The 25,465-nt window shown below is 41.0% G+C and overlaps 2 protein-coding genes across 4 annotated transcripts in view; both read left to right on the top strand.

Moving 5' to 3' along the window:
• The first annotated feature begins 69 nt into the window (after positions 1–69).
• Positions 70–6,583, top strand: eif2d (eukaryotic translation initiation factor 2D). Its single transcript, XM_060046190.1, has 15 exons — positions 70–330; positions 495–685; positions 785–868; positions 968–1,058; positions 1,149–1,256; positions 1,334–1,614; positions 1,906–2,023; positions 2,116–2,161; positions 2,274–2,380; positions 2,528–2,683; positions 2,967–3,056; positions 3,151–3,246; positions 5,899–6,019; positions 6,102–6,276; positions 6,386–6,583. The coding sequence occupies exons 1-15, from the start codon at positions 275–277 to the stop codon at positions 6,451–6,453; spliced, it is 1,788 nt and encodes a 595-aa protein (XP_059902173.1). The 5' UTR covers positions 70–274; the 3' UTR covers positions 6,454–6,583.
• Positions 6,584–11,072: 4,489 nt separating this feature from the next.
• The window catches only part of slc12a5b (solute carrier family 12 member 5b), a 28,746-nt gene continuing 14,353 nt past the window's right edge, over positions 11,073–25,465 (top strand). The window contains exons 1-2 of one of the 3 annotated variants that reach the window (XR_009524700.1): positions 11,073–11,646; positions 25,088–25,191. Coding sequence is in view for 2 of the 3 variants with exons in the window: in XM_060046191.1 (XP_059902174.1) it covers positions 11,592–11,646; positions 25,088–25,191 (159 nt within the window). In the remaining variant the exon portion in view is untranslated. The remainder of the gene's footprint in view (positions 11,647–25,087; positions 25,192–25,465) is intronic. The other 2 variants (XM_060046191.1, XM_060046192.1) reach the window with 2 other exon arrangements.

The following is a 25,465-nucleotide window of genomic DNA, read 5'->3' on the forward strand; positions in this document are numbered from 1 at the left end:
TTTCCGTCATATAACCGGTATATAATAAGACTCCGCTTTAACCACCAAAATAATACGAGAGGCGGAACCAAAGCGTGAGAGTCCACAGTTTCTTGCCGGTTGATATTGTGTGCCGAACAATAATAATGCATTTTTTAAGCATTGTGGCACACCGTTTAGTACATGAGAGTTCAGTTCATAGCTGCCCATTAATTAATAACTAGGCTAATTACAAATCATTGAATTTAAGTGCTTGATAAGTGAAAGTAAATATAGTTGTTTTACCTTTGCCAATATGTTTACAAAGGCATTTCGTGTCAAATCCAACACAGTAATCAAAGGATCAGACAGGTTAGTATTTATAGCGTCAGATTATATTTTTTTAAATTCAAAATATCTAACGTACTCAATATTTATTTAAATTGATATGGTATTCAATATCATGTCAATTATCTAAATATCGAGATATCTTTCTCTTCATTATTTTCTTTGTCATTCCTCCCCATCCTCTCTAGGAGAAAGCTTAAAGTCGATGTATCAACTGCCTTTCCCTTGTTGTCGGAGTCAGAGTTGTCGGAAGTTGTCCCAAACAAAGAAGAAATTAATGTAGTTAAGGTTTATGCTCACAAGGGAGATGCAATTACTCTCTATGTTCTTCATAAAAATCCATTGTTCTTTGAACTTGAAAAACGACTCTATCCCACAGGTAAAACACTGATTGAACTATGATTGTTCGAATTAATGAAAACTAAAGCAATGTGTCGCCAACAGCATAACATCTTGAAATGTTTTATGTATATTTTAGTGTATATGCTTTGGCAATACCCAAATGTTTTGCCATCATTTGCAACATGGGCACCTGTGATTCAAAAGATAGCTGGAGGTGCAGGTAAGTCTTTCAATTGTAACGACTTTCAAAAAGAATGAATACAGTGCAATCACAGCAATATGAACACAATGGCTGTGGGCCATCTATTCTTATCCGTAGATCTGATGCTACCTGGAGTGGTAGTACCTTCCTGTGGCCTACCTGAAGTACGACAGGGCGAGTGCTGTGTTGTTAAAGTGGTAGGCAATGAGTAAGTCCACACACCCTCACACATATTCAGTCCGTCATCACACTTAAGTCCCATTGACTCTTCCATCGCATGGAACATCCTTGTTACCAGGGCACCGATGGCTGTGGGCATTGCTGCCATGTCCACTGCAGAGATGTGCAGTGCAGGCATGAAAGGAAGAGGCGTGTCTGTCCTTCACACATTCATGGATAACTTGTGGTAAGAACTTGTGAATAGAATAGTTTCAAAGTAAATACAAAATATCTGAAGCATGTGGCATATCTCTCTCTGTTCAGGGCTTATGGAGATAAATCGTGCCCTGCTTTGATCTCGGATGCTGAAACGACTGGAGGTGAAGTCTTGAACAGAGACGAGAATAATGAGGAAGGAGAGGGTGGTGAGGAGCAAGAGACAAATGTGGGAGAGTTATCTGATTGTCCTAATGGGCAAGGGGTTGACCAGGAGACAGAGAAGGCCTGCGCTGAAGTGGAAGGACTCAGACTGACCAAGTGTGAGAGCGAGAACAAGAACGAAGAGGAAGAAGAGGTTAACCTAGATGAGCAGATATCTCCTCAAGGTAAAGGTACACATTTGCATCTTGAACCTGCACATGACGCACACAGCATCACGTCTTGAATGAGAATTGCATTGACATATTTAATAGAAAAGTGTCACATTTTATATATGCAATATAACAGACACTGAGTATTTGTATTATTATGATCGTTATTATGATAGGAGGGGACGTTTTATAAATATTTATATGCATGACCCTCTATGTATGATTCATCGTGTTACCCCATAAAAGAACGAATGGCTTTCCCTCTCTCCTCTCCAAATGCATTGACCACGTTAACCACTTCCACAGACGAGATGGACGCCCTGCTGCTGCAGTGTTTCCTGCACGCCCTCAAGAGCAAGGTGAAGAAGTCCGAGCTCCCCCTGCTGACCAGCTCCTTCCTCCGTAACCACATGTTCCCCTGCTGGTATGGCTCGGAGAACGACGTTCACCTTAACCATAGCGGCAACGCCGCACCGAATATTTGTTGTTTATTTTATTTTTTTGTGTTTGTTGCAGTCCAAGCGGCAAACAATTGGACATCAAGAAATCCAGCTACAAAAAGGTTCAGTAGGCGTTCAGAAAGGACTCCTCTTTGAAATGCAGGATGGTTTATTTAAACGCTTTGTAATAAAGGCCATCGTATATGACCGCGTGTGTGCACATTTGGTTTGCAGTTGTCAAAGTTCCTGCAGACCATGCAGCAGCAGCATCGGGTGGTGCGCGTGAAGGAGCTGACCAAAGGAGTCGAGAGCCTGGTGGAAGTGGACTGGAAGAACCCAGTGTGAGCAAAGCCCCCTAAGATCTCTCCAACAATATATCACCGTTTGGTTTCACGCCCATAACCTTCTTGGCCTTGTCTTAAGTGTGACTGCTTCACATGCTTTGAGCTTTGTCCTGTTGATTTTGTTGATGCGGCCGTGGTTTATAGTCTACGCTCCTTCCGGGCCCCTGCCGAGCCCCATGTGGAGGAGGACCCTGTGCAGATGACAGAGGATGGCGAGAAGACTTACCATCCCCCTGAGATCACTATTCTGTACTCTGTGTCGGCACGCGTGGAGCCGCTGTTTCGAGAGGCCAACAAGAGGTGTGTTGGGCTTTTGGGTCCTCTGACCTCATCTAGAGCCATGCCATAGCCGTGTAATCGCAATTCTATTCTGTAGTGTCTTGTGAAAACATTGTGTTGGCCAAATCTTTGTACACACGCTTGAATTATTGAACATCATATCATGAAATAATTCTTGCATTGGGCCTCAGCTGTTAGAATGTCATATTCTCTGGACGGGCTTTTTATTTTCTGATTTGTGTGCGATATATTGTGCCTTGCTATCAAACAATGTTTAAATAAATCTCTGCTTTTTTTCTCCCAGGAAAGGAACGGTTCTCCAGCCAGGTGAAGTTAGGACTATAATAACAGAGTATGTCAAAGCGAACGAGCTGGTGGATGAAAATAACAAAAAGTAAGAGGTTGTTAATACATATATATTTTGGATCTTTATTTGAGGAAAGTCCAGGTGCAGAAATGTATGTTTGTGTATATTTTACCCCTTCCAGTTATGTCCACATAAACCCTATTTTATGTGACTGTCTGTTGGAGAAGTCTGAGTACCACGAGGTCAGCATTCTGAAGTGGGACGATCTCTTTAGCAGGTAAGACAAATTATAACAACGCTAACTCTTTCTCAAGAAAGCAGACATGAAAGATAGGGCTGTGCCATTAATCAAAATTTGATTTAAATTATGAGTTTTGACGATTTATGATTATGAAACGATTATGAAAACGATTATGAAAACAAGATAATTAAGATAAAACGATTATTGTGCCGCATTCCATTTCGCAAGAATGACTTGTGTAGGTTATAAATCCTGTGCACAGCTTTCCTTTTAAAGCAGTGGGGTATCGACCCTATTTCAAGCCCACACTCACTCACTCTCAATCATGTTAAGTTTGGCTCGAGCAAAGAAAAGTCATGTTTCCACTCAAATTACAGAAAAATCGCGTCTATTATCATCAGTTACGACGCGAAAATGCTGAATTTTCTGATAAGATACGGCAGTGAAATAGACCCTGAACCTAATATAGCAAGTGAATATGAGCCATACTTTCATCAAAATATCCCTTCGAAATTTCAGATTTAGAAGATTCAATTATTATGGAGATGGCTTTTTAATCCAAATGTATATTTGGAAACGAATGGTGCATACTTTAATGTATCAATGTTTTGGAGACGTTGGTTTATGAGGTTATCTCCCTGGTCGATAACTAAAAGTAGGCTCGTTCAGAGGAAGACAGTATCCAAAACAAAACTGTTGCCATACAACTGCACACAATGCTTGTAATCAAAAGCAGCCTGTATTTAGGTCCTGAACTGAAAGTGAACATTGGCTATCAAGATGAATGATCAACACATATAACAGAAAGTGATAATTAGATTAATGTAGTTAGTGAACGACTATAGATGCAATAAGAGAACTGTAAAAGAAAATGCAGAACGCAACCATAAAGAGATGTTCAGCAGTGCAAGCCCCACCCCTAAAGTTCCTGTACTTTTGGAGAAGTAGTACCCCCGGGCAGGGACCTTTTGAGGGCTAAACTAATGTCCCCACAACTTAATTCAGACGTGGTGTAGTGTGGAAACATATTTTATCTTATTTATTTTGGTTTAATTTATTTATTAGGTTTATTTATTAACCCCTATGTTTATTTATTTTGGGTAGGTTGTTAAAGTGCACTACAACATAGTTGATCGTATTTATTTTTATTGTATTTGTTTGTATTTTATTTGTTATGCTATTTAAATGAATATATTATTTATTGGTCTCATCATTATTTTACCTTTTTTTAAATTAGTTCAATTGAATCATATTTAAACTTCAAGGAAAGGAACTGTAAAAAATAAAAATTTAAATAAAATAAAATAAAGAAATCAAAAATAAAAATATATATAAATATAATATAGTGATTAACGGGGTCCGAGCAAAATTAAAAGTCAAGAACAAACGAATGGAAGATACATAAATATAACATATAATTGTCATTTTTTAGGAAAGATGTTCCACTTATAAACCTGAACTGCAGCCTCATTCACATTGTCAAAATGTCTATTGATAAGCAAACAACATCCAGAAAACTCAAAGCACACATTTCTCTAGTGAATTTAGGGCTTTCTTCAAAGCATATACCTGAGAAATCTTTGAAATTCTGGGGAAATTAAACATTTGTGGACAAGAACATTAACGGAAGAAATATAAATATGACAGAGTTAATTATGAAGGAATAATGGTTAATGAAGAAATTCCCCTTAATGCCATACTGTGTCTTGGCACTGTTAATGGTATCCACCTAATGATAGCCGTATGGTAGCTAAACAATAACAAAATGGTCATATAGGCAAAATGGGTTGATACTGTGGACATTGGCTTTTCTATAAAATTGTGGGAAAAGTAAATATTTTTAGAGCAGAAGACCAGGGTGAAAAAGATGCATCTGATTTTAGAGATTAATATGATGAAAGAATTTTGAGTCCAGGTCAATCTCGTAAGGAGAAATGAGGCTAGTTCATATTTTTTTTCAAATAGCACCACCTTTAGGTGCAGTACCACAATTTGGGTTTATGGGTAGTGGGGGGTATTGGTATCCACCTAATAATAGTCGTATGTTTGTTTATACAATAATAAAATGGTCATATAAGAAAAATGGGCTAACTGCTCGAACTTTTTTGGCCAATATTTCTCAAATGGAACTAAATAAAACAATTTCTGCGATTTTGGTGTATTTTTGACTATTTTTGTAGCCTGTGAATCTTTTTATCATGTTTAGCTTTAATATGAAATTGTGGGAAAAGTAAACATTTTTAGGGCATAAGACCCTAAGGGTTTCATGATGCATCTGATTCTAGAGATTAATATTCTGAAAGAACTTTGAATCCATGTCAATCTGGTGAGGAGAAATAAGCCTAATTCATCATTTTTTTTACAATAGCGCCACCTTTGGGTGCAGTACCACACATTTGGGTTTCTAGGTAGTGGGGGTTATTGGTAACCATGCCTGACAATTTCAAGAGTTTTCGATTTACGGTATAGGATGCAGTATGACTTTTACAGAATTTGAGAAAAAAAAAAAAACGTTACAGAAACAATAGGGGACCAAGCATCTTCGCTGCTCGGACCCCTAAATATGATGTTTCCAAGTCAAGTCCAATCTCGATATTGACAAATAATCGTGATTATGATTTTTGCCCTAGTGCAAAAAAGTTCGATATGCAAGGTTATGAACCAACAGAACCACTTATTTGTTCACAGGACACTGAGCAAAATGCAGGAGTGCTCCCAGTTTGTAATTGCCGGTCAGCAACCTATTATGAAGAAAGGCCACATTGAGCCCATCGACATAACCGTAGCCTCTCGGGGCTCTAACAAGAAGGTGGGAGTGCGCCAATGTTTAACTGTTAATTCTCACTTGTTTATAGTGTTCCTTGATGACGTTTTTCTGAATTACCCTGTAGGTAACGCTCATTAAGAACCTGGAGATGTATGGGTTGGACCCCATAGACGTATCAGCTGCCCTGCAGCATAGAGTCCAGGCCAGCGCTGTGCTGCATCCGGTTCCTGGGACTAAGGACAAGGTTCTGGTTCAGATCCAAGGCAACCAGATTCAGCAAGTTGGCAATTTACTACTAGGTTTGGAATTTGTTTTTTCTTCATGGCACATAGATTTTAAATGTTTACATAACGTGTTCCGACAAATTGCACATAATTGTCATTGGTTGGGTGATTTAATTTTTTCCAGATCGGTATCATATTCCTCGCAAGTACATCCAAGGCCTGGAAAAAGCTCAGAAAGGGAAGAAGAAATAACAGCATTTCATCATAACATACACCATATGTTATCTGTTTATCTGCTCACTGCTAAAGTAATAGCCACTAACCACCATCCATGCCATGAAGGTGCCATATAAATCTAATAAAAGGACTACATGTTGTTTTATTTCCTGGCCATGCATTGGCATTTAAGTCATAAAAACAGCTTATTTTGCGATGACGCCGGATAACAAGAAAGCTTTGAAGTGATTCAAATGTTTATGAATTTGATTTATTTCTACAGTGCACTTTTGATACCTATATCTTCTATAGTTTTTGTAATTCTAAAATATGTTTGTCAAAATATTGTTTTTACACATGCCAAAACAGGAGTAGAATACAAACTTCCAGGGTGAGAATCCCATATTTATATGTCGGTTAATAGTCTTAATTATACATATTGATTTACTGGTGTACCTTTAAACCACACACTGCGGGGAGAGTTAATTCATTTCTCAAAAAATCCTTCACGTTCCCCTTGTGAATGATCTTGGGGAATGCTTTTGTCTGAGATACCAGTGGTAGAAAGACCCAGAGTTGTACATCGGGCCAGATTACTTCTTCCTGAAGCACAGTCAAGCACATGACCTGCAGGTAACATCTGCTGTCTCCAGTGGTGTTTGTCCAACCGTGGTACGTTAGTTTTATTACAAAGGTGTGCGGCATCACTTTAAACAGATGCGTTCCTTTGTTCTCTAACACACATTTGACAGACGTACGGTGTAGTATGTAGGGTAGGCCTATAGCTAGAGTAGGCTACGTAGAGTGCAGTTGTGCTGTGATCTCCGTGGACCGTGACATAGGCCCCCCTCCATCCCAAATGGTTAGGGACAACCTGCAGTTTAGCCGAATCACTGGACAACATGGGTCAACTCAAACAGGAAATTAGATGGGAAGGAGGTCAAAGGCCGAAGAATATTCTGCAGCATGCTGCACCGCCAGATGTTTGCCTTCATGTGTCTGATGGGATGAGGAATGTTGGTTTTGGCACAAGAAGCGCCTAGTAGTCCTTTTGTAACCCAAATTGGTATCTAGTAACTAGGCATATCATAATTTGGTTCAAGTTGTTTCACATTTCGTACAGTATAATAATTAAGATCCCTATTCAAACTGGCCGACAGATGGCACTGTTAGTGGTCTTATCCCTACATGCGGCCAATTGGGAAGTAGGCCGAATAAGCAGGGAAATCATTTTCCACTTATTGGCTGTACATGAAACTGTTCATATGTTTTTATGTAGACGGTACCTTATCAGATCTACCTACAGCTGTTAATAGGATAACCTCGGATTCAACCAAACGCATGCTGACTGATATTTATTGGTCACCACGGCCACCGATGAGATCACCTCGCCATGGTACGTCGGGCGAACACCACAAACGTGAGGGCGCCGCCGGACACCACACGCAACATAGTTTTAGGCTACTAGCGGAATCTAGAGTCTAGATATGTCATTGCTTACGTTTTATGACGGGTAGAAATCCGTATTTGCCATCTAAACTAAGCTGCTAATGACGTAAAAGCTGTCTGGAACTTTTCCAATATAGAATAAATAGCCCTAACACAATTTTTTATGAATAGTTAAACAGTATGTAATCCCCCCGTCTCTTAAACACTCGATGACAGGTCATTATTAATTATTTTAATCAAACCATGACGTGCCAGTGATCTGTTCAGCGGCTACGTAACCGTCAGCCCGCTGAGAGGATTGTGCAGAAGTAAGCTATTACAAAAAAATAAACGGAAACATCCAACAACCAGTTTGATTAGAGCTGCAAAATGCACTCATGAAGATGATGGCATATTGGGTCCCAATTAATTCTGCTACTAAACACCTATTCACATCAATTCCAGGATCATTTATAAATATTTAATAACATATCTAATATTGATAGGCTATATAATGCTGTGGTTCTGAATGCATCATATCTAGCTTTCTTTTTTCTTTTTTTTTGCAGCGTTTCTCTGTCGAACCCAAAGTTTGCAAGCCCGCACACAATAATCTTGTGAAATTCGTGCTTCAGCCAATCAATATACCGATGAAGATGTACTGCGTCTTCTGCGGCCAGAACATTTAAAATGAAACAATTCACTGAGGTCTTGCTAGAACTTAAGCCGTTTTCTAAATCAAATGCAGGAATTTGTTGTCAAAATGAACCACATGTTGGTCCGTGTGAAATGAAACTGACTTTAATGAAAGCAACAGAGCTGTGACAAAGCGGTGTGTTCCGATAACATGTGGCTGTGTAGCACTCTTTTCCTTGTGCATAAGCTTTTAATTAGGAAAGGCTTCTTGGCTCTGATTCTCATCCTGTCTGTGATCTTTTTCAACCTCACGAGAAACCTCTTATATGTGTTAAATCGCATTCATTCTAATAACAATAGGTTCATAGGTTATTAATTGATTATCAGATTAATAACACCAGAGAGTGAGACTATTAGGCAGAACGTCGAGAGCCTCAACTCGCCCACTTGAGTATTGCCTTTTAATGAGAACAATCACTTGTATATTAGGGTTAGCGGTTTTACAATTACAGTGTGTTATTATGACATCTTCCCAAGGGTTATAAATGTCCTTTCTTCATATCTAGTCTGGACTGGAGCATTACATTTTCTCTGGATCCTTCATGAATAATCAAGCTTTGATTTGGCAAGACTATCTGTGTTGATTCTATGTAGGCTATTCTACTTAAAAATACCTGAAATTAAGAAAATTAGTCAAGCCAATATATCTAAATTGCCCCTTAGTGTACCCAGATGTCATGTCAGTGAAATCCTTAACCCAGCTGTACTTTGATTCCTCCTCTTATTTTGAGCATAGGCCTACTCTCTATTCCAGGGTTGGATATGCGTCTACAAAAGCAGTAGTTTTTGTGTGTCTATGTATATATAGTGGTAAGATAACAGTATGTATATTATCAGCTTATCAGTAGGGGGATGGAAATCGGGCCTAAGAGAACCATGCAGCTATCATCAGATATACCTGAGAAACGTTTCCTCGTCATTGCTGAATAATTCAATGCTATGATGAAACTAATGTTTTAACAAAAAGAAGGGCGTATGTTGGGGTGCTGGCAGGATGGGAAGACCGCTGGAGCCTATGGGTTAAGAACTAAAGCCGCTTGGCCCGGATGAAAATGGCTCCAACAGGCGCTCTGCCTATCCAGCGTCTGGCAGTGAGCCAACTCCCTCTCTCTCTGACGGAGCCCAAGGGACTAAATCAGGACACACCTCCCCAACTAGAACATGATCCGTTCCAGTGTAACCCTGGGTTTCTCAGACCTAATGCATTGAGTTCAATCAAACCTTGATATTTGGAGGATTCCAGTCATGCAAAATCCTATTCTTACCTAAACATCCATTAGGGTTTTATGTTTTTATTTTGGCAATGTAAGCTTTGTCATTGGGCAGCGACACAGTGCTGCTGTGGATTAGCTTCAACCCCCGTATTAGACCACAGCGCATTAGATGGTCTGCATGTTGCACAAATGGTAAGCCATGAACACCAGCTCTCCTCCATGTGGATTTCCAAGATCCATATAACGGATGATAATAACTATTCCACTTGGCTGACGGCACGTTTTTTTTTACAGGTACCATTTCATTGTTAAGCATTATTTATTCCCTTTTTGAACTAACTGGTGCAAGTAAGTTATTGCTACTTATATTTTATTTTTGTATGATTTATATAGCCCCTGTTGCTGAGAAAGCTTTCAGTATTAGTCAATAAAAAAATGAAAATGCTGCAGCAACCGGGGGTTCGATTCCTCCCCGTGGTCCTTTGCTGCATGTCTTCCCCTCTCTCTCCCACCTTCCTGTCTTCTTCTGAGTTCTGTATTAAGCAAAACGCAGTTGACATTTGGTACATCCAACTCTTGTATGCATGTATGACCTGTTTAACAAGGTTCACTCAGGGTGGAATCCATACGGCGATCGTCCCGTCCTTTATTTCTTCATACATGTGTTGTGAACGTGTGAATTCAAGTTGAATATCCTGGCCATTTATTCCCTTGATGTAATGTTCAGACCCCTCCAGCACCAGGGCTCTGATCCGCTGGCTTACAAGCCAGTTCCCCCTATTAATAGTGATACCGTCAACATCTAATTTCAGAAATCCTTCTAAATAATAAACAAATTAAAAATAAATATAACTTTTTAGCTCATGGGTAAAACACATAATGAATAGCGGCTGAGAAGCTGTCAGGCACAACCACTATACTGCCGTTCAGCCCGGCATGAGCTCACCCGCCACAAGGGCCTCGTGTTTTCTGGTATTTTTATATAAACTTCAACGTCACAAGTGCAGCCCGCAGCCCCTGCTGGAGGTAATGGCCTGTGTATACACGAGAGCACAAAAGAGAAGGGGACCCACGCCGAGAAGTTGACAGAGGAACAATGGGCAGTAATGAAATGGTATCTCTCTCCCCCCGTCTTCCATCTGAGATGAACATCAGAGGATAAATGGCTCTAGGAACACATCACTTTGCTATTGGATGTGCCTCCTCTGTTGCTAACCCCTCTTCTCATCCATCCATATCTCATGAAGAATTGGTGGATGATTAAAAACGTGTGTGAGTGAGTGAGCTACAGGGAGAGAGAGAGAGCAGTAGAGAGAGAGAGATTGACAGACAGAGGGCAGTGGATAGAGAGAGATAATGCCTCCTGAATGCAGGATGAGAACACACCCGGCGGGCTTAGAGCGAGCGGAGGGGGCTGAGAGCGAGCCAGTGACAGCGTGGTCCTGGGCGCAGCATCGCCAACTCCTCAACGGCAGCATCTCACTCGCCCCGTGCCCCTGACGAAGAGAGATAGACAACAAGAGAGCGAGAGAGACACACACACACACTTCACACCTGGAAGAGCAGAGAAGGAGAGAGACCAAGAGGCAAATATTCTCTCTCTCCCCCTCTGTCTCACACTTTCTCTCTCATTTCTGCCCCTTGGTCTTTAGAAGAAAGAAGAAGGGGAAGAAAAAGTTACCTGAAATAGAGACAAGGTGCATATTTGTTCAAAGAGCGTCCTGCCCAGGGGTGTGCCTGGGCCGCAGCTCTCACACAGCTGGCAGTGAGCTTGGACCTCCAGGGGGCTCTCTGCTTCCCACAGCCTGAGAAAGAGGAGGAGGAGAGGGAGAGAGGATGCTCAACAACCTGACGGACTGTGAGGAAGGAGAGGGGGGACCCAACAGCCAGGGTGAGTGACGAAAGCAGTCAACTGTGTGTGTGTGTGTGTGTGTGTGTGTTGGTCATGTATGCTTAAAATATGTTTCAAGGAGAGGATTCATACATTTCAACGATGTGCAGAGAAATACGTTTTCTTGTATACATTTTTATTTTACTTTAGGTTTTTTGTTTTGTCCATGGGAAATCAACTGTCGACTTTCAACTTTCAGGCTGAAGGCTAATGGGACAAATGCATGTAAACGGTCCATGCACTTGCCCATATTTATAGGTTCATGCACAAACCCACATTTTGCAGTAGAACACCTGCAACAAGGCACAGCCATGTTGAGTCGTGTTTAGCCCACAGCCGTAGTCCTCGATGCTCATATCAACAATGTAGCCAGATGATACACTTGCTCGTGGCACATGGTATAAGCAATATGTGTGTGTTTACTTGTTTCTGTGTGCTGTGTCTAATTCGTTCAATGAACTACAATGGACCCTTTCACTGGTTGTCAATGGTAGAGTAAAGTAAGATCCTGTTCGTTAATTTTTTTTTAGCTATGGTCTGTCACACCACCAGCATAATCAATGTATATTTACTTGACTAGTTGTGACTAGTGTCTATACTTCACTGCCATACCTAAATTGAACTGATCCATAATAACAGTTATGGGATACACATGTGTTTATGCTACTGTGAAAAGGCTTCTTACAATTGTGAATGAAGGCCTGGCGGTGAGTCTGGAGAGCCTTACCTTTGACTCTCAAGAAGTTATTCATGGCCATCCATTCAAGGCACATTATGCCTCGCTCTACATCCCCCATTCACTACAATTCTAGCCTTGTTTACCTTGCATGTGTGTGAGTGTGTGTGTTTGTGTGTGTGTGTGTGTGTGTGTGTGTGTGTGTGTGTGTGTGTGTGTGTGTGTGTGTGTGTGTGTGTGAGAGGGGGAATGAATATGTGTTCATCCTGTGCGATATGTATTATGTGATGGACAGATGACTTTAAACCTTTACTGCCAGACTTGGCTTTTCTCCTAAAACCCGATTGTTCCAGAAGCTTAACATCTCATAGAAAATGGGATTACAAACTGGGAATAAAATCGACATCTCCCTACTTTCATTCTGCAAGGGCAGTTCTCACTTCTGAAGGTTAGCTGTAGCGAAAGACTGGAGTTGTCCACAAGGCGAGGCCCAACTATGGCCAAACCTAGCGAGCTAGTCATATGTTTTGGGGGAGTGGAATTTGGAGGGAGACATGAGGGAGGAGAGTTGGGATGTTTTTGGAAAATCGAGCTAACTCAGGCTGGTTCCCAAGGGGGCCTACCCCAGCTTTAAGTAGGAGCCAGGATGGATTTATTTAAGGCATTGGGTAGTGAACCCCGTGTTTATGTTATCTGCAGTGAATGTTTATGTTTTTCATTTTTTATGGTGTGAAGAAGTCACACTTCTTTGATTAATAATAAATATTATTAATCAATACAAAGCGTGATCTCCAACATAGATGACAGAATGCGTTGTCCAAAACCAACCTATACATTTTAGCCCATACTGATTGTTCGAGAAAACAGCAATATGTCATGTATGTCAAGGTTCAGGACAATCGTATATATTCTCATTGGAAAAAGCCTCATTTTAAGATTGTTAAATACATTTAGTTTAACAGGATAATCAGGAAAATGAATACCATTGTTAAATCTTTTTCTTTTTAATAAAAACGTAGATTTTCGAGTAACCCACTGGTGAATTATTTTCTTCTTCAACTTTGGGACCGACTAGGACAACGTTTTTGTGGTGCAAACCTGAAGTTCATGTCTGATTTGCGTCTGCCGAAAAACACATTCCATGGTTCATTTTGTTACCATTTGATGTACAAGATAATCAGGTGTTAGTGCATCAATAAAGTAAAAGGAGGACGAATATGATTTTCAAAAGACTATTAAAATGCACTACATGTGGGGTCGTAGACCTACAGGAAGTGATGCACACTCACTATTCACGGGGGCACAGAATGACTTGGGAGTAAGATAAAGACGAGGTAGTCTCTTTTATATGAATCAGGGCAATAAGGTTTGCTAAAATAGTAGATCATATACTATACATCTAGCCCTACAGGAAGTTGTGTAATTATTAGGTGGCCTAGGGGTCAAGGAACCTTGGAGTGAGCAAGAGACCTGGGGACTCTCTTTGTTGAAAGAGGGCCTCAGAGAAAAGTAAGATCATACATTTGGGGGCACTAGCCCTTGAGGAAGGAACTACAAAAGCCTCCAAAAATGCTCCGTCTTGTGACCTCTCAAGCCACGGCCTACTATGAGATTTTGAGCAAGAATCCCTCCGCCACCTACAGTTTACCAATCCACAGCTATATCTGATAATCAGACCTTTATCTCAAAAATAAAAAAATATGAGCGAAATGCACAGGAACCTTTCAATATCTCATAAGGTCATAACGTGATGCGGGCCCCTTTTGACCATGTATATGAAAAACGTGTCCATAGGCCAGCAGTCTTCACACGCCTTAAGACAGGTTTATTACTGAGGCCCAGTATGCATGTTTTACATATTTTTCAAGGCCCGTTGGGGGGGGGGGGGGGGGGGGGTATAGGTCATTCCCCTTTTGGTGCCCTTTCAAGATGTGCAGAGGTGCCAAAATCCATACACATGTTCCCCTGGGTCCCAGGAAATATCCGGGAATTGTATTTCTAGTGCTTGCAGAAAAATGGTTTGACGAAGCCTCTATGGAGTGTGGCCTGCGAGACCCTATCAATCAGAATGTTGTGCAAAAGGCAGTTTTGGAGATGGAGGGACCTACTGCCCAGAGACTTGACAACCTTGATCCAGGGCCTGGCTGACCCCCACACTGAACCGTGGCCCTTAGGGTGGGGTTATTCCGCTGTGAACGGCCCCCATTTAGCAGAGACTCTAGGTTTAAAGAGCGATGCCACGGCACACCCTGGTTGATGGGTCCAATGGCCCAGTTCCTATTTTATTGATGCATTCAGCTTCAACAACATTCATTTGTCAGGATTAACCTGATGAAGAAAGCTTTGGAGTGGATTTCCAGGAAGAACCAAAGCAAACCTAAACTTCCAGGTGGCCCCACAAAAACACATTGAACTAGTCCAAAGCAAAGAGAAGAATAAAGGGCATCCAAGTGTCACTCGAAAATCTAAGCGTTCATTGGAAGAACATTATCCATCAGCGATATTCATGTTTATCATTAATCATTGTCAAAATTATCTCAGGGGAGGCAAAGCGAACATGAACTTCCATTGTATCCTTCTAATCCCTCCCAAAGAAGTATAGATGTCATCACTAGGAATGTTTCCATTTTGTATATATATAAAATGGTACTGAACACAATCGCTCAGCTGACGCAAAAACATTTATTCAAACTACATGAAAGCTGCATCAACATGAATCACCATGACAACGATAGGCATTCCTGACTCGCGCATGCACCACCAGATGTGTGGCAACAAAGTAACAAGTCTAAACTTAATCAAGCATTCCCTCATCTCCGAGAAGTTCTCAACCGCAGATGTTTTATACATTTATGTTTAGATTCCGAGGCCCGGACCTTGGTGACCTTATAGCTGGCTACGAGCTTGCATACGTGATGTATTGCTGTTTCCTCTGTCGTTCTAGACGACGCATACAAACCACCTATTCTGTTGTTTTGTTGTTTAGTTCCCAAACAACTAAACACAGCATGAACTGATAATGAACAACGTATTAAGTTCAGTTTATGTTTTGATTGGAAAGTCCGGGCTGATGTTTTGATGGCCATTTGCCAAGCAATAAAAAATAAAGCACTGAATCAAATCAATGAATCAGAACTACTCTGATGAAATTTGGAATAAATAAACATAGGATTTCACATTCTTGTTGTTACATCAGAAACGATCAAAGTCCTCTCACCTCCGGCAAAATAAAGCTAGCCAATGATCTTCCACTTCAAATTCACTCTGTTCCCACAACTCAGCTGAATGAACTAAAGCAAGCTCATTGTTTGCATAAATTAAATTAAACAATGCCACCGCAGAGTAAACATTACATCACGTAAATTTAAATTAAACTAAATTAAGTAATTACGTAATCATTTGTTGTCCTCCAGGGTGTTTAGAGTATGGGGTACACGCCGTTCCAGTAGAGTCTAGGAACACACTTTCACTGCACGTGAAAATATAAAGACGTCAATCCAATCAGCGTCGTCCCAAGTTCTGTAAATTAGAGCTTGTTTGTTCACCTCATCACTGCCCCGTTGATAGTTCACTTCTTTCACTGGGATACCTGCCATTGGATGAATAATGCATTTGTTATGTACATAAGTTCTTTAAAATGGAACTAATATGTTTTTTTTGTTACGTTAAATTATGAAGATCCAACTCCAAACAAGGTGCGGACTCAGTGTGAAGCAATTCCAATATTAGAAATAAATGTGCAAAATTAAAAAGTACTATTTGATATTTGTTCGTAGGTTTTTGCATTTCCTGCACACCAGTAATACAGCGCCCAAGGCTCTACAACTGATTTCAGCATCACAGTTATAGTAGTGAGTTATAGTACAGAAAATATAAGCTTCTCTGTTGTAAATGTAGTCGTTAATGAAAGCACCTCTCATCATTGTTTTCTCATTCTAAAACATCTGCGCTTTCTAAATAGTCATTAGCTAATGTTACCCCCTGTGAAAAACCTATTTTCCATCCGCACATTTAATTTGCCTAATTACTTAATACCACAAACATCTTCATCGTGGTACAACCACAGCAGCCATTTTGTATAAATTCCGCCCAATCAGACTGCCGGCATGTGTTTGAAGTTGTGGGGGCCGGTGTCGGTGGGGCTGGTGTTGTTGGCGGCAGATGCTGCTAGCTTCCTGCCTGTCCTTGTGTTTTTGGAGTAGTAGGTCACAGCTACACTGGGGGCAGATGGCTCTGGACCAGGCCATAGAGGGCATTTGGACTGGGAGAGATTAATGCTGCGCTGATGGGCCATGTTCACACATTCACACTCACTCGTTGACATAATAAATTATAAAATAAATATTTATTTATTTTTAATCGTTATCTTAAAGTGTAATAAAGTAAACAATTATGTAAAATAAAAGTCATATCATCACATCTTGTGTGCCAGTAAAAACTGCTTTTGCTAAAATATTTTAGCTGCTCAGTTCAAAGTAGGTCTACCTTCCACTGCTTTAATAGTAATGCAGGAACTGATTTGTGTCCTCTGCATGGCCCTTGAGAGACCCCCCTCTGACCAATGGCTGCTCGATGTTATTCATCAACCATGATGAAGGGCTGTTCAATCCCAGGATAACCATTTTTCCTGTTTTATACAACTCCTTAAGGGACAACGTTATTGGATGAAAGCAACTCTTGTCTGTCTGCCCTTTAACCCCCCAGACTCCCTGTGTCTCCATCAACCCTAATCTCTTCGCCAGCTGTTGTTGCTTCCAGGTGTGCTCGATTCTGAAGCAATTTGCTTGATTCAACAGAGGAACAGAGGGGAGGAATCGCTAGGGCATAGCCCTTTCCACCTTTTTACGGTTTCATTTTTATGATGACATGTGGTTTGGTTTCAGGGAAATGTGTTTCTAATAAAAACCCAAATCTACTGGTGTACCGCTGACCGATATGCCAACCAGACTTCTGCTGGGGCTATAGACACAACGCCCTTATAGGCCTGATTCATTATGTTTTACTACCACTACTACAATATACGTATCCTTGCTTAATTCATGACTTCACTCACAAACTCACTCAAGCATGTTGTTATGTTTTGCTTCTGTGCGGAGCTGTCAGTCCTAGTACAAAACGAGCAGTGTTTATGTAACTTGTGTAGAGCGACTGAGATTATGTCATCGCAGACGAACACATGCATTATATAATATAAGGCAAAGCTTTTAATATCATAAAGGGGTTTTAATATTAAAGGCTTGCTAGTAATTTCTCTGAAGTTCTCTGATTTACGGCTTTGCTCTGTTGTGATGCATTGTGATGAGAAAAAATCTCGAAACAACTTCGACATGACCTCGCTGCATAATCCATACCCAAAACAATAACGGGCATTTATAGAAAGAGGATAATGTTTCAAATACAAAGATTAAACGACATCAAATATGAACCACATGGCAGCACAGCGCTCTCAGCTACAATCAAACAAGCAGGGTTTGGAGTGTGAGAGTTCTGAGGCACTAGAGGGCCCATGATGTGTGGAGACTTGATGTTGATACTGTTTGTACCTATATCATTATTGCATCGTTCACATGCTGATCCTAAGTTGTAGCCTCACATCTATTATACGCAAATGCGTATAATAGTCTCAAACCTTTCGGTTATTTTTCAATTTCCAAGGGCCGTTATCAACAGGCGCAGAACAAAATGCAGCTGGCAGCAATTGGATAGACCTAGAACCAATCAGAGCAACGGTACACGTGACGTAGGGATAAGGGGTCAGTTGTTAAATTAAACTGATCAAATCCTCTCCATGTCAAAGCATGGGCTAAAGCCCCCCACACACCACGGCTACAGAGCACAAACAGAAGCTGAACTTTCTTCCGTTCTTCATCACACAGGGGGAATATTCAATTCCATGTGAACTCAATCAAGGCCATTTCAATTGACTATCTGAAAAATAAATTTGCTTAAAAAATGGCAGACAGAGGCGGCATTAAATAGACCCCATGCTCCAGCTACACCTGTGGTGTGGGAGTGCTCATTGATTAACATCGGAATGCTATGAAAGTGGACACACTTTACGCTTGCGCCCTCAGATGCGCCCTTCGCTTTAGCTTTGGTGTGTTCAGCTACTTTTCCCAGGAGGACAAGTAGCTAAGTAAATAGAGCACACTCTATATATGCTTATCCTTCTATCTTAACTCAATCGTCTTGTTCTCTTTCACCCCAGTTGTCTGAGATTTGAGATGATTCAATCCCTGCTTCCTCATCTCTTCTCCTCTATTAGACAGCGCTCAGTTGTCTCTTATATTTAGCTATTTTATAACGTTGTAGTATGAAAGGAAATGATCACTTCAAAGAAGGAATAATAAGACTATGACATTTATAACTTGTTTTGTTCTTTCTTCTCAAGTTCACAAGTTTCATAGTGCGGACGCTCTATTTGCTGGGACCATCTCTTTAATTAGTTGTGGCTGTCATAAGCGTGGCTTGGTCGCGCTCCAGTGTGCTGTGATCAAAGCTGGATCAGTCGCTGGATTTGATCTTTCGTTTCCCTTTTCCCACTCAGAGCCGTGTTGACTCTTAACACGGGAATCATGTCTGCCATGCCCCCGGGGAGAGGTTTTTTGGGCGGCAGGACCTTGTTTGGTGGGATTTGCACAAAGACGCAGACAGTGTCCCATTTCTTAAATGTTTCCTTCTCCACTCCCCTGGCGTTCTTCTCCACATGTGTGCAGCCTGGTGAGGTTGCCACCGTTAGATGTTCAACTTTAGACCAAGTTCAGATGGTGACGATGTTCTTTGGACTGAGGAAAAAGTCATGAATCCCTTGTAGTGTTTCATCAGTCTGTTTAGTTCTTGTGCCAAAGCACTCTTTGTAAAAATGTAGTCCATCTATAAACAGCTTAGCTAAGATTATATGACTGGGTTGGTTTCAGACCACCACCGCCCGAGGTTATTTGGGAGCATGTTCTTGACATATTTATTATGTCGTTTTGGTCCACATTATTTAGTGGTGCCAGACACAGTTGAGTTAACATGCTGATGACTCTCTCTCTTATGTGCCTTCACGTTTTAAACTTTTCCAGATTGGCCTGTGGCAGACAAAGATGGAGGATGTGATGATGTGAGCAGAGAAAGTACAGGGGTTCAAACTAATGTCTGTGATGCAATGCACTGCATAATATATATATATATATATATATACTGTATATATATATATATATATATATATATATATATATATATATATATACATATATATATATATATATATATATATATATATACTGTATATATATATATATATACATATATATACATACTTTTTTGTAATATTTGAAATGGGCAGAGGCTGCCTCATTTCCCTTCTGTACTGGTTTGCTTTATTACCAAAGCCTCAAAAAGAAGAACACTAATCTTTCATAACATGGCGCTTTGGGAGGAGCTGGATTAAGAAAAAAAACACAGGATTATTAAAAAATTACCAGATGCCATTTTAGTTTTAAATAGTTATAGTTTTAGCTGTACAATGACAAATAATATAAAATTCTGCCTTTACTTTTACACCTCTCTAGTTTGTTAGAAATGTAAAGTTTTGAAACATTCTGTATCCATTCTCAAATACATAAAACTTACAAAATAAATCCTATGTTTTTGACAGTCTCCACCAACCAGTGTATGAACGCTCTTTCTCTCACACACACAGTATACTCCAGAGGTGTTGACATTGACGTAGGTGTCTGGACAGGATGTTTTCCCTTGTCTTCTAAATCAAACGTTTCGTTAAGCAGTGCTGGCACCAGAGTTTGCTTTCGCAGTTGGCCAAGGAGGGTTCCAGAGAATGGGAAAACGATGCAATCGTTTTAGTACCATACTGCTCTGGATCAGAGATGAATTTTCCCACTATCACAAATTTGATGGTTGCTTTCAATAGAGACATTATCATTTTCCCTCACTCGCAACATGATTGGTCGAAATGCGAAAGAAAGTGGAACGTTGCGTTCATCCAGAACGGAGCTCCTCTGCCCTCAAACTCTAGCTGCTGAATATATGATTTGCAAGACTTTCTTTTTTTTTTCGTCTTTCCTGGCTCACATTTGTCTTTGCCGACCTCTCATTACCTGTCTTCGCTGTCCAAAAAAAGGATAGCATAGCTTTCAAAACGAGATGTGTTTCATCTCAGCTGGAAGGATGGCTGTTCACAGCGAGACACCCTCCTGAATGCCAAGTAGAGAGAAGATAAAGAGAACAAAAGACATGATGAATACATCTGTGGCCCAGACGAGAGCATTTAGGTGTATTAACCGTCAAACTTCTACTTAACCCCGGACTCACAAGTCTGCATGACCTCAAGAAGGATGGAAGACTGTAAGGACAAATATCTGCTAGAAGACAATACAAAAACCGGGGGAAGCCAAGGGTTCTTTGATCAGAGCACTAAATGAACAGAGCATGTTGATGAAACAAGCCCAGTCTGTTTTTGTGATCTCAAGTCCTACATCTCCAGGACGGATGGGAGTGCTACATGTGCTCTTCATCATCGGTCATGTGTGATTTATGCAGCGTTTTAGAGCCCATGTATTGATTTAATTAACATCATTCTCTCTGTCTGAGAACAGCCTTATTAAAGCATGAATTACAAATGCTGTGAGGAAGGAACAGCCGTGAAGTATTTGTCGAGATCATTAAACAACGGAATATAATCAGTAAAACATATTCAATGTAAAATATGGCAAACTGTTTTGTTTCATATTTGAGTGCATGTCCTCAAATGGAAATAAATGGTAATGGTAATGGCAATGACAATTATTAACCTGGTCTCCTCCAGCGCAGGGCTGACCTCAGTCGTTGTGGGCGGTGGAAGCGAGTTCTGTTGAGCTTTGGTTTGCCCACCATCCACCATCCAATAATGTTTTGGTGGTTCAGTGGCCTCCAGCAGCTGTAGGATAATCTCCCTGAGCCTGTCCTATTAAGCTTTTAAAAGCCAGTATAAACTGTCCATTTTGTAATAGCCCTGACACGTCAAGGGTACAATCTGCCCCAAACGGCCCGCCCCTTGCTTTATCTGTGTTGTTTGGACCAAGTCACAGCCAGGCCTTTGCTGTGCTGCTGTAGCCGTGGGGAGGGTTGATCTGGATGCGTGTACCTATTCTTTACAATGCTATTAAGCGGCTAACCAGTGTTATCCTCATGTCCCGACGTTGATCCTGAGCCCTGATCCTCCGTGCCTGTGTCTGCTCCACTGCACATTCCTGCTCATCTGCTCACCGAGACCCAACAGATCAGACTTCTCCTATCTTCCTGTGATCGTGCCTGTGTGTGCGTGTGCCTGTGTGTGCGTGTGCCTGTGTGTATGTGTTGGTGTGTGTTGTGAGTTGTTGCGTACTTTTCTTTCCTTGATTATTTTCTATTTCACTAGTTTCCTGTTTTGAAACCACTATTTGAAGCTGCCAATTTGCCATGGATCATTTCATTTCAAAGAGTTTCATTAATCCCAGCAGACAAATGCTCATCTCCTTTGAACCCACGGACGAGTCGCTCCAAAGGAAGAGCCAAGACACACCAAGCACTAAGGTCAAGGCATGATGTCATGTCCTGCCAGAACCAGTCACAGTGAAGCTCTTACAGGGCATTAGAATGGAGAATGACTTAGAGGATTTCTAAGTTGAATAAGTCTATTGAATCTTGGTTTCATTGAGTCTGAGTTTGACTTCCTGACTTTTATTTTTAGACTTTTTGTTGGGGCCTCTTATGACTGTAATGATTGTGAACATTGATCTGTTTGAATGTAATATTTGGGTTCGGTGAATTTGTGGAGAAGGACTCCCTCAGTGGCATGGCTGTGAAAGATATGTAACGGATACGTACAAAATCCCACAAAGATTTGTACAATACCTGGCCTATCCAGCACACTAGTAGCCAAGGTATATGGTTGTTTTCATTGATTTGAGCCCATTCCAATAGTCAATGAACCGTTGCTTGTCCTCCTAAATATTTAACCGCTGCTGTCAAACCTCATCAGATAGGCATCAGTGGTTCTGTAAATGTGGGCCAAACCGTGTAAAACTTGAGAAGTGTGTGGAAGGTGTTGAGCTAATGAACTTTACACCAATGCCCGCCACCTTAACATCTGTGTACAGTAGTTGAAAGCATTACATTTCCCTCCTGTGGCTGCTGTGTTTCATTCTAGATGATATGTTAATGAATGTTGATTTATTGCTAAACTCCTATGGGCATCTTTACACAATGGACGGTAGACGGGAAGGCACATGTGGAGCTGCAGTGGCAGACAGCCCCGTCATAAGTGGGAGGGCACTGACATGAGGAGCTGTGCACGACGGGCCGGCAGGCAGCAGGCAAAGGTCAGCGCAGAAGCCATGCACACAGAGCTTATTTGGCTCTGCTAATCCTCTGAATCTCTCTCTCTCTCTAGAATATTCAACGTATATTTCATGCAAACACACACACACACACACACACACACACACACACACACACACACACACACACACACACACACACACACACTCAAGCACAGACATACACGTATGCGCAAGCACACACAAACACACACACACACACACACACACACACACACACACATATCGCCTACAAAGCACTACCTAAACATTATTCGATATTCAAAGTGAATTTACTCTTAGCCGAAAGCTGAAAGAGGAATTATGTTAGGATTCTGAAAATGATTGTGGATTACCGAATATCCAGGTTGTTGGGCGCATAAAAAAATAAAGAATACACTTAAATGTTTTATATTATGATATGTTATCTGCTATGAGATTGCTCAAAAAAGAGATATTGACATCTGGGGCCCTATTTTAACGGTCTGAAACGCAAGTGAGAAGCGGCAAGCGCAAGTAGCTTTGTGGGCGGTTCTATGGCGATGTCGCTAGTTTACCGGAGCGAAAAATGACTCTTGCGCCCGGCGCAAATCTAAAAAGGGTTGGTCTGAAGTAGCCTAATTACCCGTAGGTGTGGTTTGGGCGTAACGTGCAACAAACCAATGAGAGTGCCAGCTCGCATCCCCTTTAAGAGCCATGAGCGCATTTTAATCTGAAGGGTTGATATTTTGACGGCGCGTCTGCAGTCTCCGATGAGACAGATGAATTTCAAACTTCAAATGGCTCAGTTTATGGACAAATAATATGGCCTAATTCACACATGGAATAAGGTTTTCTTCCACAACTTCAAATACTGAGTCCTATTTAATGTGGTTCTATTTAATGATATTTAATGATATACGTATATTTCTCACGATCAAATACTCATCAATCCTAAAAGTTATGGGCATGTACACGATGTCTGTGTCAAGAAAATATGTGTTTGCTGTACGGTGTTTGCAGATGCATTGATTTAATAGTACTACTTATTACCGCTGTATCAGCTGTTCTTCAACTAATAATTTACCAAGAATGTGTGGCTAGGTAGATGAGAGAAGCAAAGTGTATGTGCGGTGCACAAGCAACATTATGCATGCGCCCTTAAAATAGCATCTGAACAACGCGCTACTGACTTTAAACCAGGTATTTCCTGGTTTGTGGCGCAAGTGGTTTCTGAAACGGCAAAATAGCACCAGGGAACGTTTGCGCCAGAACACGCCTCCTCCTTTCGCCAAGCCGCCCCCCTGGGGCGCAAGATCATTCCCAATTTTACCGACGCGTGGCGCAGGAGGGAAAGGACGCTCTGCGCCAGTAGCAAACTAGCAACGACACATGCGCCAGTGATTAAGTCACTGGCGGATGCAAGATAGGGCCCCTGGAGTTTGAGGTTATATTTGCATCACTTCAGGCAGTACGGCAGTCTTAACGTTAACACCACCCTCCACAAGAAGCTAAATATGTTCTGCTTCTTCAGAATACAGATCTATGATAGCATAGATATTTTCAATTCTGTGCAGAAATTATGGCTTCATAAAATCCTTACCTACAATACTATACTAATACTCAAATCCTTGTGCGACTTCAAACATCAGAACATTTACATGTAACAGTTATTTTATATGGTTAGTATTATGTTGCATGAGAGGAATTGGTTTGCATTTATTTTGCTGTTAAGATTGGTGTTTAGTGTGATCCCACTGTAACCTAGGGAACAGATTGCAACTGTCTGTGTTTGTTGTGTTGTTCAACAGTTGAAAAGTAGAGTTTTTCTCCCACCTTGTGGTACCAAATATATAGCCAGTTTCTGCCTTGAACAGAACCTCACAATCTGCCTTTGTGCCAATCACAGCAGTCCCCCGTTGTTTAGTAAATGTTTATCCTAATTTATGCTTTTAAGGTCTGCATGAGGTCTCAAGGTTTATGTTGTTGCAGCTTATTTTGGCGTGTGGACGGAATCGATTGTGGGGTTTGGCCAGTCCCCACATGCCTTTATCCACCATGGTTAATTTGAGGCCAGGTGTGTGTGTGTGTGTGTGTGTGTGTGTGTGTGTGTGTGTGTGTGTGTGTGTGTGTGTGTGTGTGTGTGTGTGTGTGTGTGTGTGTGTGTGTTGTGTGTGTGTGTGTGTGTGTGTGTGTGTGTGTGTGTGTGTGTGTGTGTGTGTGTGTGTGTGTGTGTGTGTGTGTGTGTGTGTGTGTGTGTGTGTGTGTGTTCACTATAGAAAATCTCCATTTCATTTAAAAGCACAGTTGAGGATCATAAAATCCCAAACATAAACTCACAAGCTGGTCCCATTTTATGGGTTTAGTTCATTTGTCTCAATGTGTTAGGTGCATGTGAACTGTGTCTGTAAAAAGAAGCAGAGTCAAGTGTTCCCATCTCTTCCAGCAGATGGCAATCCTAAGGAGAGCAGTCCCTTCATCAACAGCAGTATGGCCAGTGACATGGAGAAAAGCCAGCAATACGATGGCAAGAACATGGCTCTGTTTGAGGTAACCATCCATCAGTTAAACGCCCTCTTATTGTTCCACCTTAATATATATATGTATATTAATAATAAAAACAATGGCACGCACTTTACATACATTTTAAAACCATCTATATACCAGATAAGTAAGCATACATGTATACATTTATATTCAGACATATGCCTATATGTCTGTGTATGTCTGTATAAATATAAATAGATCTTTACGTATACACATACAAACATGTCGAATCCTTAGAATGAGTGGTACGGTGGGTAATGATTGAGGAGAGAATAGG

Source organism: Gadus macrocephalus, chromosome 1, assembly GCF_031168955.1.
Source record: "Gadus macrocephalus chromosome 1, ASM3116895v1".
In the NCBI taxonomy this organism is placed as follows: Eukaryota; Metazoa; Chordata; class Actinopteri; order Gadiformes; family Gadidae; genus Gadus; species Gadus macrocephalus.

Coding starts and splice junctions, on each gene's coding strand:
- eif2d (XM_060046190.1), top strand. CDS start 275: ATGTTTACAAAGGCATTTCGTGTCAAATCCAACACAGTAATCAAAGGA. Junction 869..967: donor AAAGATAGCTGGAGGTGCAG/GTAAGTCTTTCA, acceptor TCTTATCCGTAG/ATCTGATGCTACCTGGAGTG. Junction 6,020..6,101: donor CTCGGGGCTCTAACAAGAAG/GTGGGAGTGCGC, acceptor ATTACCCTGTAG/GTAACGCTCATTAAGAACCT.